At 42.0% G+C, this 13,701-nt stretch overlaps 1 protein-coding gene across 16 annotated transcripts in view; it reads right to left on the reverse strand.

Moving 5' to 3' along the window:
• Positions 1 to 1,389: 1,389 nt before the first annotated feature.
• STK33 (serine/threonine kinase 33) overlaps positions 1,390 to 13,701 on the reverse strand; it is a 211,492-nt gene continuing 199,180 nt past the window's right edge. For all 16 annotated transcript variants that reach the window (XM_034932094.3, XM_008971383.5, XM_014346687.4 and 13 more), the window contains one exon: positions 1,390 to 4,503. In XM_034932094.3, coding sequence (XP_034787985.1) covers positions 4,303 to 4,503 — 201 coding nt within the window. In that variant the 3' untranslated portion in view covers positions 1,390 to 4,302. The remainder of the gene's footprint in view (positions 4,504 to 13,701) is intronic.

Here is a 13,701-nt window from a genome sequence, read left to right on the forward strand (position 1 = left end):
AGTCCTATTAATCTTCCCAATGGGGCAGTGGTGGGAACCCCCACCACTCCTCTGAGGGCTGACCCAGATTATTCAGGGAGATATGGAGAACTGACCCAGCAAGCACAGAGTTGAGCTGATCATAGTAGGGACTGAAGAAGGCAGCCACAAAAATGCAAGACAGCCGCGGATGCGGCCTCGCTTTGAAGAACAAAGGCAAAGAAAATTGGCTCACCAATGAGAATTAAGTGATAACAATGTACTGAACAGAAATCAAAATCGGTTCTCAGCCAGCTCACTCAGAAAAATGCAGGATCCTGAAGAGTACAACTGAACGATGTGAGACCTTTGAATAGTAAAAATTTTTACCTTAAAATGCTTTTGTAAAGTGATTTCAGTGCTTGTAGAGATGAAGCGAACACGAAGCCCAGGAGATGTCTTGTCTTCAGGTCTCCTGTGCTTCCTGGGCTCCACGGGGTCCCCTGGAAGCCCCTTCCCTGGTCTCTCATTGGCAGCAAGCAGCCAGTGTGGGGTGGCCTCCTCCCAGGTCCTGTTGGCTGTCACAGTGAAGTGCTGCATTCTTTAGGCTCCCAAACCTTGAGCCCAGACAATTTCAGATTTCAGGTTCGGTGTCGGGCAATGCTCCAGGCATCCTGCCCTACCTGGGTCCCAGCCTCAGGAACATCTCCCCACCAGCCCCTCCCCAACCCTTAGTGACCACCCAGGGGAATCTCTTTTTGTCAGGAAGAGCTCGTTTATCTTTTTTGCCCTTTACTGTACTTTGGTAGGAGACTGGCAGCCAGAGACAAAACTACCCTGGGTCAGGAACAATGCAGCACTGATAAGGAAAGGGTCTCCACCACTTGAGTTGCAGCCAAAGACAGATGGTAAACTTAAATGCGGAAGCTGAGGGTTTAACAGAGACTGTTCATAAAGGCACTGAGAGGGTTTAGGAAAACCCACAAAGGAAGACATAGTAGCCAGGGCAACAGGCTGGTCTTGGCCTGCAAGGGCAGGGGACACAGCTGTAAGAGGGCTGCCTGGCAGGAGCCACGCCCACCAAAGAAGGCAGCAAATGCCCAGCAGCCTGGCCCAGAGCAGGGAGGCACTCGGGAGTCAGCGTCTGGACCTGGCTCTCCCCTTCTCTCATCTCCCCTTGGTGCCTTCATTGACAGAATGCCAATGAATCCAGAAGCCCAGGGAGTGTGTTAATGCAGTACCTGAAGATCAGCCTCTCTGGGCAGAGAGGGCAGAGCAGGCAGAGTGGTTCTGGAGGGGCAGATAGAAAATATCCAGCCCAGGGTCATTTCCCAGAGGCCACAGCTCCTTGGTCTCTAGCCAAGCGCAGCCATTATAGGACGCAACTTCCCTGGCCAATTTCAAAGCTCTGCTTGCTGCTGGGAATGCATGTTTAAACAAAGCCTTTATTCTCTGTTCCAACAGCGCGGCTGGAATTTAAAAAGCTTCATTTTCAAGACTGGTTGCTTTTGATCTGTCTAACCTGGAACTTACATTTTGGAGTCAAATAGAATTATTTAAACAAAGCATTTCAGTGATAAGCACAAGATGTTTTGATTTTTTTTGGCTGGCCCCCACCCAACCCCCGCAGCACCACACAACATTCCTACTCAAAATGAAAGGACAATTTTGTGGCTGACTCTTAAAATCTCAGCTTCCGTTTCCCTGGGTCTTCGTTTCCTCATCCTATGCCTTTTTCTAGGTTTGCCTGTGTACGGGCCCTGGGAGGGGGCTAACTTTACCTCAGACTGGCCTGGAACAACCAAATATTCTATGAGCAGTGCTTCCCTCCTCTCGCTCCGGCTTCCGGCTTTGGCAGAACCATGTGTTGTCATCCTGTCTTCTTTATTAATTATAATTTATTTTCATTTTGCTCCACATATCCCCATTTTCCTTCCTTCTCTGATGTAAGGCCTTCTCTGATATCATCCTCTATTCTCCTCAAATGAATTTGTCCCCAGCTTGCCTGCATTCCTCTCTTTTTATCATATTTTGCCTGCCTTATCTGTCACTCAAGTTGCACTGCGGATCGCTACTTGAATTCCTTGAAAATAACACCTGCGCTGTGCTGTCCTAGACAGACTATGTCCCGCTGGATCACAGCAAAACCCAGCTCCCCATGCTATGGAGCACAGGAGGTGTCACAGTGTTTGTTATTGGTGCCTTCCAGTTGGCCTATCAGTCATTGAAAGTCAATCTGAAATGGAAGAGCGCCCTTTTTTCACAGCTGTGAAAGCAAATGGAGGAAGGAAGGCCATATATCCCCAGACCTTAAAGAGGCACATCTGTTGGAAACAAAGCTCAGACATGGCCTGGTCCAAGTGTGTTCTACACAACGAAGTAACAAAAATACCACTAAGTAACACAAAAATGATGTGGAAATTCTCTCTAGAAAGAGTGAGCTAAATTTCTATTAAAATGACTCCTACAAATCAAATGAACACCTCGATGGAGGGGCGTTAATAGAATGCATCGTATGACAGGCAGGGTGGCTGGCCTTGCCTGGTGTGAGGTAGGAATAGGTGAAGACACACTAACGTGTTATAAAATGACTTCATCTTTTAGTTAGTGGTTAGTTCTGGACCTTTGCTCAAGCTTACTGAGCAGAATCGCTAATTTTTAGGGCCAAGAGAAGTGTGGATAGTACTCTATCTAACAATAGGATCTTCTAATCCCAAAAGAATATCACTGTGAAAGTAAGAGTATTTTTAATATACAGAATATTTCATTTTCAGGCCCAGGGAATAGGCAGAATCAAAGCCACCATCTTGGTTAGGCTTTTCTGCAAGGAGACAAGCAGCCACCGTGCGCTAGGTCCCCGCTTCTCCCCACCGGAGGTGACGGAACTGCAGTGCACACATCTGCCTTTGAGACTACTACTAGGGAAAGGAAGGCTCCACTTAGCTAATGAAGCCAGAGTTCTCATCAGGTGAACAGAACACGCCCTTTAAAGACTGGCTTACTAAACCCTGAGAGAAAGCTTAAAGCTCAGGATATGGTTTATGGGCTTATGATATGACTGGAACTAGACATCAAGAAGGGAGAAAGATCTTGAAGCAGCTATGTTAATGACAGTTTAAAATAAAATACAGACAATTTCCACTAGATATGCCTTGGCCAGCAGGTTCCCCCAAGGGAAGCACACTGAAGGTACTAAGAAAATACTGGCAGAACCACGTGGGGCAATACAGGCCAGTGCTATCTTTGACTCATTCAGAATCACAATAGTGTCTTCTAAACTAACTGCAAGAAGCACACGTACTATTTTTAGTTACCAAGTGGATTTAAATGCAACTAGTATATGCTCAGCTGGCCAGATGTGGGCCATTTTGGAGACCTGACAATTCCATGGGGGGTTGGAATGGAACTAGGTTATGACTTTATAAAGGTAAAAGCAACTGCAAATTCTTTCTTTAGAATTTGCTTTGGAAGCAAAGGAAAGTAGCTATTCACCCAGTTTGACTTCAACTGGCAAAATTAGTTACCCAGGTGGAAAGGAGATGTCTATAAAGCTAAGAGAAATGAAGTATGGTCCCCTGTTTCTTGCTTCATGATCTTCCCCAAAGATGTGTGCCTACCATTGCAGCAGTAGAAGAAACTTATAATTTGCATAAAGGCTTAAAGGACCTTATTATATTCACCTCTTGTTAACATAAAAATTAATGTGCTGAGTAACATCTGTTTTTTATTGATTTAATCAACACATTGGGAATTTAGCAGCAAGTTAATGGCAAGCAGTTACAAAATCTCCTATTTTTCTACATTTAAAATAAGCTGTCTTAAACAATCTATAGCAACCTAAAATCTCACGAACACATGTGAATGACTGAAGCACTTCTGCTGTAATACCTATGGCAAGTTTATTAGTAATTTTCTAACAAAGTCTTCTAGTGCAAAGTGCACATAATTATTTGGCACCTCCATTACCATATTTGGCCTCTTGTTTTCCCCTATAAATAGCTGTGCCTAAACATAAGAATTTGAAGTAAAAATGAGCAAGTGTGCCCACAGCCTTAAATTGAAGGTATCTGCCCCCCTAAAAAACCTTCGTGTACATCTTGAGTTGATCTCCACTGCAGCCCACTGCCAAGCCTACTGGTGGCTGTCCTTTAATGCCACGTGCAGCTTATGCTGCTTTGGAGATAAGTAGCTTCAATTTTAAGCTGGTGCAAACACATGGCGGGGCTCTGTGGAGCTAAAAGGCTATAAGCTCAGCATAGGGCTGTCCTCTTCCCCTCCTACCCCCTCATCAAAGTGCTAACAAGAGCAGCTTTGTTTTTGTACTGTCCAGCACTGGAGGGAACCTTAGAGTTTCTTTTTGGTTCTGGACAGGGCCCCGGATTTAGCAGGGTACTTGGTTGCTGTTCCTTGGCTTGGAGTCACAGGGGTTTTCTCCATTTCTCCCTTGATTTCAGCTGGAAGGAGTTTGCCAGATGTGAAACTTGAACTGCACATGTCAAAGTTGTCCTTACTGGTTGCAGGAAATTGCTTTTCGTAAGCAGTAGACTGCAAATAAAAGGTCTTGATTAATTTTCAGACACAAAGCAATGCACATCAATTCAAAGATGCAAGGAACTACAAAGTTGTCCAGGATTTGCAAGTTGGAGCCCTCTCTAGATATAGGGTACAAACTAGTCATATTGTAAAATTATTATTAAATGCCAAAAGATCCTTTTGCACCTTTAAAAAAACTGAATTGTCTCATGTTTGGTGTGGAGCAAACTCTACAGGCTCAATTTCGAAACCTCTGCCGTCCAAAATGTAAGTAAATGTCTGGTAACATTTGTGCAGGGAAGTCCACTTAGACACAATTGTACTCACTTCACCTTTACAGATTTCTACACAAGCTCTGACATTTGTATGGATACCCTGATAAGTACAACATAATTATTCTTTCTAACCTGTGTATGAAGTGCTACATAAGGCCCACACTCACATCCCCACTATCTTCCCGCATTAATTCCTGAGACTGGCTTCTAATCCCAGTCACACTACTCAGGCAGGCCTGTAGACCTCTTTGAGCCTCTCTATTCCTTGCCCTAAAGTGGAGGCAAATAATATTTGCACATTTGCCACAAGAGCTTACCATGAGAATGAAGACAAAGGGTGGCCATGAAAGTACTATGTGAGCTTTAAAGTAGAAAACAAGCAGATGGAGTTTTAACAGGCAATTGTATTTTCTCAGGTCGCCTCATTCCACAGTAAAGGAAGAAGTGGTCTTGAATCCTGCTGTCATGAGGGAAGCAGGGTCTGTTTTGACGTTAGGCCCATTTTTAAAGTGATCACTTTTAATTAAGTGAAGCTGGAGCATAGAGTTCTAAAAGAGTAGAGATTGTCTCAGGAGACCCACAAAGCAGCACAGGGGCCAAGCCACTGGGGTAGAGATAGGGAAGCTCTGGTTTACATAGAATGATCGAGGAAAGAGCTCACAAGTTTAATACACTGGTTACCTGAAAGTCACAGCACACTTGGGTTAAAAATCAGGTTAACAATTTTCAAAGAGTGTGATAAGATGGCGTGTAACACAAAATAAATGCAGTGTTTCTTTGATCATTCAGGTTCTTGTGATGTAATGACCACGTTTTATATCCAGTAGTAGCACTTAATATATGTTTGCCTAGTGAATCCATGACTTTCCAGGGCTGCAATAAAACTCTGGGTCCTGTAAGACTTTTGGCACCTATATTTCAAGAAAGAAAATCCACCTGATGTTTGCTTGCTGAAGAAAGCCTTTAAAGTGTGCCTCTTCAGAACATCACTCGTGTCTGATTTTATAACCAGTATACGCTAATTCTTGAGCAGGTAACACTTAAAAATCATTTTGTACCTTAAAATTTTAATTTCTATAAAATTTGAAATGTAAAAAGGTCATTTTCTTTAGTTCTTTTCCCCCCTAAGCAAACTTCTGGGTTATTTCTGTGTGTTCTTTTAAGAGGTAGAAAATATTTAAAATTCTTTAGTATTCCCTCACATAGGTTGTATTTTTATCGAAAACTCCTTATGTTCAGTGATAAGGTGAGGATACAACACCCCTGATGTTAGAGCATCTGGCTGAGAACAAGTTGCTTTGTTTAATACAGTGCTGGTCTCTAAGATATACACCCTATCTTGAAAATTTCAATTCAAAAAATTTAATTACCTTTACATACAAATGCTATTAAAAGGTGAATCTAAGTGTAACCTTCTGTCTTTTGACATTTCTACTTGGATTTTGAGTTATCATCCAAGTTGTTGAGGAAGTAGTTTTCAACATGTCCACTACAACTAATATTCTATCGAGCAGGAATAAAGATTCATTTTCCTTTAATGTGCTTATATTCATATCTGGCTTAATGGTTCCATTCTTCTTCACTGCTTCATTTGTTAATGTAGTTGAGTCATAATAGTAGTTTCAGGAGTTGCAGTCACCAGGAAGAAATACTCAGAAACAGTCTCTGTGAACAGAATTATTGATGTAGAATATTTTTCTTTTTCCCAAAAACTCTACAGATGCTGGTATTTTCTTCTTGGAAACAATATCTTAAGATCATTATTAAAGTCTTCTGGCAAAGTGGAAGGAAAAAGAAAACTAAACAATGTTTAGTTGCTTTGGTGTAGAAATATGATATTTCTGTTTTATTTTGTAGTTAAGATAAGAAAATGATTTTCCTCAGCCAAATTTTTTTGTAATTTTAGTTATTTATTTCTTAAATAGATAGTACATCCCCATGATTAAATATCACAATGTTCAAAATCTCCTCCTTGCCCCCTAGTTAACTGAGCTCTGCCCCCAAAGACAACCAATATTGTCAATTTATAGTGTACACTTTCAGAGAGATTTTATGCATCTTCAAGCAAATATTAGGTGGAACCAAATGGATGTGGTTGTCATTCCACTGTCATTTCCATTGGTTGCAGGTCAAAAACAGTCTAATAATGGCAATTTCCTATGGTTCAATCTAATTCACTGATACGGTTTGGCTGTGTCCCCACCCAAGTCTTATCTTGAATTGTAGCTCCCATAATCCCGTGTTGTGGGAGGGACCCAGTGGGAGGTAATTGAATCACAGGGGCAGGTTTTTCCTGTGCTGTTCTCATGATAATGAATAAGTCTCACGAAATCTGATGGTTTTATAAAGGGCAGTTCCCCTGCACACATTCTCTTGCCTGCTGCCACCTAAGGCGTATCTTTGCTCCTCCTTTGCCTTCCACCATGATTGTGAGGCTTCCCCAGCCATGTGGAACTGTGAGTCCATTAAACCTCTTTTTCTTTATAAATTACCCAGTACGTCTTTATTAGCAGTATGAGAACAGACAAATGCATTCATCTACTGACATGCTTTCTTCCTGCCTTTTATACAAATAGTAGCCAACTATAAACACTCTTTTACACCTTGACTTTTTTCAACTAATGATTATCTTGAAGATCATTCCATGTCAATTTATAGAAAGAAAAAATCCTCATTCCTTTTTCTGGCTATGCAATATTCTCTTGTTTAGAAGTACCATAATTTATTTACCCAGTCTCTTCACAATGAACACTCAGGTTTGTTTCCAATCTTTTTTTTTTTTTTTTTTTTTTTTGAGACGGAGTCTCGCTCTGTCGCCCAGGCTAGAGTGCAGTGGTGCGATCTCGGCTCACTACAAGCTCTGCCTCCCGGGTTCACGCCATTCTCCTGCCTCAGCCTCCCGAGTAGCTGGGACTACAGGCGCCCACTACCACGCCTGGCTAATTTTTTGTATTTTTAGTAGAGATGGGGTTTCACCGTGTTAGCCAGGATGGTCTCGATCTCCTGACCTCGTGATCCGCCCGCCTCGGCCTCCCAAAGTGCTGGGATTACAGGCGTGAGCCACCGCGCCCGGCCTGTTTCCAATCTTTTGCAAGCACGTTTTGCACATGACATTTTGCACGTTTGTAAGTTTTTCTATAGGATATATATTTTAGAAGAGAAATTCTTCGGATAAATGGTATATGGATTTGTAATTTTGAAAGATATCATCATGTTGCCTTCCACTGCAGTTGTACTGATGTATAATCTTACCAGTAGCATACAAGAGCGCCTGTTTTCTTATTTTTCAACTTGGTTTTAATACATGTTAAAACTAATACAGTCATCCATATTTTAATTGAGCTCCAAAATCAGCCTAATGATGGCTACACCGAAACAAATCACAGTATTTGCTCCTTCACTCCCTGGTAACATCAATTCAAATCTACTTACCTTTCTTTATGCAAATATATATATATATTTTTTGAGATGGAGTTTTGCTCTTATCGCCCAAGCTGGGCTGCAATGACACAATCTAGGCTCACTGCAACCTCCGCCTCCCGGGTTCAAGTGATTCTCCTACCTTAGCCTCCTGAGTACTTGGGATTGCAGGTACACACCACCACACCCAGCTAATTTTTGTATTTTTAGTAGAAGCAGGGTTTCACCATGTTGGCCAGGATGATCTCAATATGCAAATGTTTATGCTTCTGTGTATATGGGTTTGTCTTGTAAAATACTGTATGTGTATGGGTACCTTACCATTTCTCTCTTTACTAAATTCCAGTTGCATGAAGTTTAGGATGGCATTGTTTAGAAAGCAGAATCCTAACAGTTTTTCTAAAAGAATCTGAGACTCAGTGGAGCCAAGAGGGCCGAATAGGAACAGCTCCAGTCTACAGCTCCCAGCGTGAGTGACGCAGAAGACAGGTGATTTCTGCATTTCCAACTGAGGTACCAGGTTCATCTCTGGTACTGGGGAGTGTTGGACAGTGGGTGCAGCGGACCGAGCGTGAGCCGAAGCAGGGTGAGGCATCATCTCACCCGGGAAGCGCAAGGGGTCAGGGAATTCCCTTTCCTAGTCAAAGAAAGGGGTGACAGATGGCACTTGGAAAATCGGGTCACTCCCACACTAATACTGTGCTTTTCCAATGGTCTTAGCAAACAGCACACCAGGAGATTATATCCCGTGCATGGCTCGGAGGGTCCTACACCCATGGAGCCTCGCTCATTGCTAGCACAGCAGTCTGAGATCAAATTGCAAGGCTGCAGCAAGGGTGGGAGAGGGGCGCCCGCCATTGCCGATGCTTGAGTAGGTAAACAAAGTGGCCAGGAAGCTCGAACTGGGTGGAGCCCACTGCAGCTCAAGGAGGCCTGCCTGCCTCTGTAGACTCCACCTCTGGGGGCAGGGCACAGACAAACAAAAGGCAGCAGAATCCTCTGCAGACTTAAATGTCCCTGTCAGACAGCCTTGAAAAGAGTAGTGGTTCTCCCAGCACGCAGCTGGACATCTGAGAATGGACAGACTGCCTCCTCAAGTGGGTCCCTGACCCCCGAGTTGCCTAACTGGGAGGCACCCCCCAGTAGGGGCAGACTGACACCTCACACAGTCGGGTACTCCTCTGAGACAAAACTTCCAGAGAAAGGATCAGGCAGCAACATTTGCTGTTCACCAATATCTGCTTTCTGCAGCCTCCGCTGCTGACACCCAGGCAAACAGGGTCTGGAGTGGACCTCCAGCAAACTCCAGCAGACCTGCAGCTGAGGGTCCTGACTGTTAGAAGGAAAACTAACAAACAGAAAGGACATCCACACCAAAACCCCATCTGTACATCACCATCATCAAAGACCAAAGGTAGATAAAACCACAAAGATGGGGAAAAACCAGAGCAGAAAAACTGGAAACTCTAAAAATCAGAGCGCCTCTCCTCCTCCAAAGGAATACAGCTCCTCACCAGCAGCAGAACAAAGCTGGACGGAGAATGACTTTGACGAGTTGAGAGAAGAAGGCTTTAGATGATCAAACTACTCCGAGCTAAAGGAGGAAGTTTGAACCCATGGCAAAGAAGTTAAAAACCTTGAAAAAAAATTAGACAAATGGCTAACTAGGATAACCAATGCACAGAAGTCGTTAAAGGACCTGATGGAGCTGAAAACCATGGCATGAGAACTACATGACAAATGCATAAGCCTCAGTAGCCGATTCAATCAACTGGAAGAAACGGTATCAGTGATGGAAGACCAAATGAATGAAATGAAGCAAGAAGAGAAGTTTAGAGAAAAAAGAATAAAAAGAAACGAACAAAGCCTCCAAGAAATATGGGACTATGTGAAAAGACCAAGTCTACGTCTGATTGGTGCACCTGAAAGTGATGGGGAGAATGGAACCAAGTTGGAAAACACTCTGCAGGATATTATCCAGGAGAACTTCCCCAATCTAGCAAGGCAGGCCAACATTCAAATTCAGGAAATACAGAGAATGCCACAAAGATACTCCTTGAGAAGAGCAACTCCAAGACACAGAATTGTCAGATTCACCAAAGTTGAAATGAAGGAAAAAATGTTAAGGGCAGCCAGAGGGAAAGGTCGGGTTACCCACAAGGTGAAGCCCATCAGACTAACAGCTGATCTCTCAGCAGAAACTCTACAAGCCAGAAGAGAGTGGGGGCCGATATTCAACATTCTTAAAGCAAAGAATTTTCAACCCAGAATTTCATATCCAGCCAAACTAAGCTTCATAAGTGAAGGAGAAATAAAATCCTTCACAAACAAGCAAATGCTGAGAGATTTTGTCACCACCAGGCCTGCCCTAAAAGAGCTCCCAAAGGAAGCACTAAACATGGAAAGGAACAAACAGTTCCAGCCAATGCAAAAACATGCCAAATTGTAAAGACCATCAAGGCTAGGAAGAAACTGCATCAACTAACGAGCAAAATAACCAGCTAATATCATAATGACAGGATCAAATTCAGACGTAACAATATTAACCTTAAACGTAAATAGGCTAAATGCTCCAATTAAAAGACACAGACTGGCAAATTGGATAGAGTCAAGATCCATCAGTGTGCTGTATTCAGGAAACTCATCTCACGTGCAGAGACACACATAGGCTCAAAATAAAGGGATGGAGGAAGATCTACCAAGCAAATGGAAAACAAAAAAAAAAAAGCAGGGGTTGCAATCCTAGTCTCTGATAAAACAGACTTTAAACCAACAAAGATCAAAAGAGACAAAGAAGGCCATTACATAATGGTAAAGGGATCAATTCAAAAAGAAGAGCTAACTGTCCTAAATATATATGCACCCAATACAGGAGCACCCAGATTCATAAAACAAGTCATTAGAGACCTACAAAGAGACTTAGACTCCCACACAATAATAATGGGAGACTTTAACACCCCACTGTCAACATTAGACAGATCAACCAGACAGAAAGTTAACAAGGATATCCAGGAATTGAACTCAGCTCTGCACCAAGTGGACCTAATAGACTTCTACAGAACTCTCCACCCCAAATCAACAGACTATACATTCTTTTCAGCACCACACCACACCTATTCCAAAATTGAGCCCGTAGTTGGAAGTAAAGCACTCCTCAACAAATGTAAAAGAAAAGAAATTATAACAAACTGTCTCTCAGACGACAGAGCAATCAAACTAGAACTCAGGATTAAGAAACTCACTCAAAACTGCTCAACTACATGGAAACTGAACAACCTGCTCCTGAATGACTACTGGGTACATAATGAAATGAAGGCAGAAATAAAGATGTTCTTTGAAACCAATGAGAACAAAGGCACAACATACCAGAATCTCTGGGACGCATTCAAAGCAGTGTGTAGAGGGAAATTTATAGCACTAAATGTCCACAAGAGAAAGCAGGAAAGATCTAAAACTGACACCCTAACATCACAATTAAAAGAACTAGAGAAGCAAGAGCAAACACATTCAAAAGCTAGCAGAAGGCAAGAAATAACTAAGATCAGAGCAGAACTGAAGGAAATAGAGACACAAAAAAACCCTTCAAAAAATCAATGAATCCAGGAGCTGGTTTTTTGAAAAGATCAACAAAATTGATAGACCACTAGCAAGACTAATAAAGAAGAAAAGAGAGAAGAATCAAATAGACGCAATAAAAAATGATAAAGGGGATATCACCACCGATCCCACAGAAATACAAACTACCATCAGAGAATACTATAAACACCTCTATGCAAATAAACTAGAAAATCTAGATGAAATGGATACATTCCTGGACACATACACTCTCCCAAGACTAAACCAGGAAGAAGTTGAATCTCTGAATAGACCAATAACAGGCTCTGAAATTGAGGCAATAATTAATAGCTTACCAACCAAAAAAAGTCCAGGACCAGATGGATTCACAGCCAAATTCTACCAGAGGTACAAGGAGGAGCTGGTACCATTCCTTCCGAAACTATTCCAATCAATAGAAAAAGAGGGAATCCTCTCTAGCTCATTTTATGAGGCCAGCATCATCCTGATACCAAAGCCTGGCAGAGACACAACAAAAAAAGAGAATTTTAGACTAATATCCCTGATAAACATTGATGCAAAAATCCTCAATAAAATACTGGCAAACAGAATCCAGCAGCACATCAAAAAGCTTATCCACCATGATCAAGTGGGCTTCATCCCTGGGATGCAAGGCTGGTTCAACATACGGAAATCAATAAACGTAATCCAGCATATAAACAGAACCAATGACAAAAACCATATGATTATCTCAATAGATGCAGAAAAGGCCTTTGACAAAATTCAACAATGCTTCATGCTAAAAACTCTCAATAAATTAGGTATTGATGGGACGTATCTCAAAATAATAAGAGCTATCTATGACAAACCCACAGCCAATATCATAATGAATGGGCAAAAACTGGAAGCATTCCCTTTGAAAACTGGCACAAGACAGGGATGCCCTCTCTCACCACTCCTATTCAACATAGTGTTGGAAGTTCTGGCCAGGGCAATCAGGCAGGAGAAGGAAATAAAGGGTATTCAATTAGGAAAAGAGGAAGTCAAATTGTCCCTGTTTGCAGATGACATGATTGTATATCTAGAAAACCCCATTATCTCAGCCCAAAATCTCCTTAAGCTGATAGGCAACTTCAGCAAAGTCTCAGGATACAAAATCAATGTGCAAAAATCACAAACATTCCTATACACCAATACCAGACAAACAGACAGCCAAATCATTAGTGAACTCCCATTCACAATTGCTTCAGATAATAAAATACCTAGGAATCCAACTTACAAGGGATGTGAAGGACCTCTTCAAAGAGAACTACAAACCACTGCTCAGTGAAATAAAAGAGGATACAAAGAAATGGAAGAACATTCCATGCTCATGGGTAGGAAGAATCAATATCATGAAAATGGCCATACTACCCAAGGTAATTTATAGATTCAATGCCATACCCATCAAGCTACCAATGACTTTCTTCACAGAATTGGAAAAAACTGCTTCAAAGTTCATATGGAACCAAAAAAGAGCCCACATTGCCAAGTCAACCCTAGGCCAAAAGAACAAAGCTGGAGGCATCATGCTACCTGACTTCAAACTATACTACAAGGCTACAGTAACCAAAACAGCATGGTACTGGTACCAAAACAGAGATATAGACCAATGGAACAGAACAGAGCCCTCAGAAATAATGCTGCATATCTACAACCATCTGATCTTTGACAAACCTGACAAAAACAAGAAATAGGGAAATGATTCCCTATTTAATAAATGGTGCTGGGAAAACTGGCTAGCCATATGTAGAAAGCTGAAACTGGATCCCTTCCTTACACCTTATATAAAAATTAATTCAAGATGGATTAAAGACTTAAATGTTAGACCTAAAACCATAAAAACCCTAGAAGAAAACCTAGGCAATACCATTCAGGACATAGGCATGGGCAAGGACTTCATGTCTAAAACACCAAAAGC

Source organism: Pan paniscus, chromosome 9 (genome assembly GCF_029289425.2).
Source record: "Pan paniscus chromosome 9, NHGRI_mPanPan1-v2.0_pri, whole genome shotgun sequence".
Taxonomy (NCBI): Eukaryota; Metazoa; Chordata; class Mammalia; order Primates; family Hominidae; genus Pan; species Pan paniscus.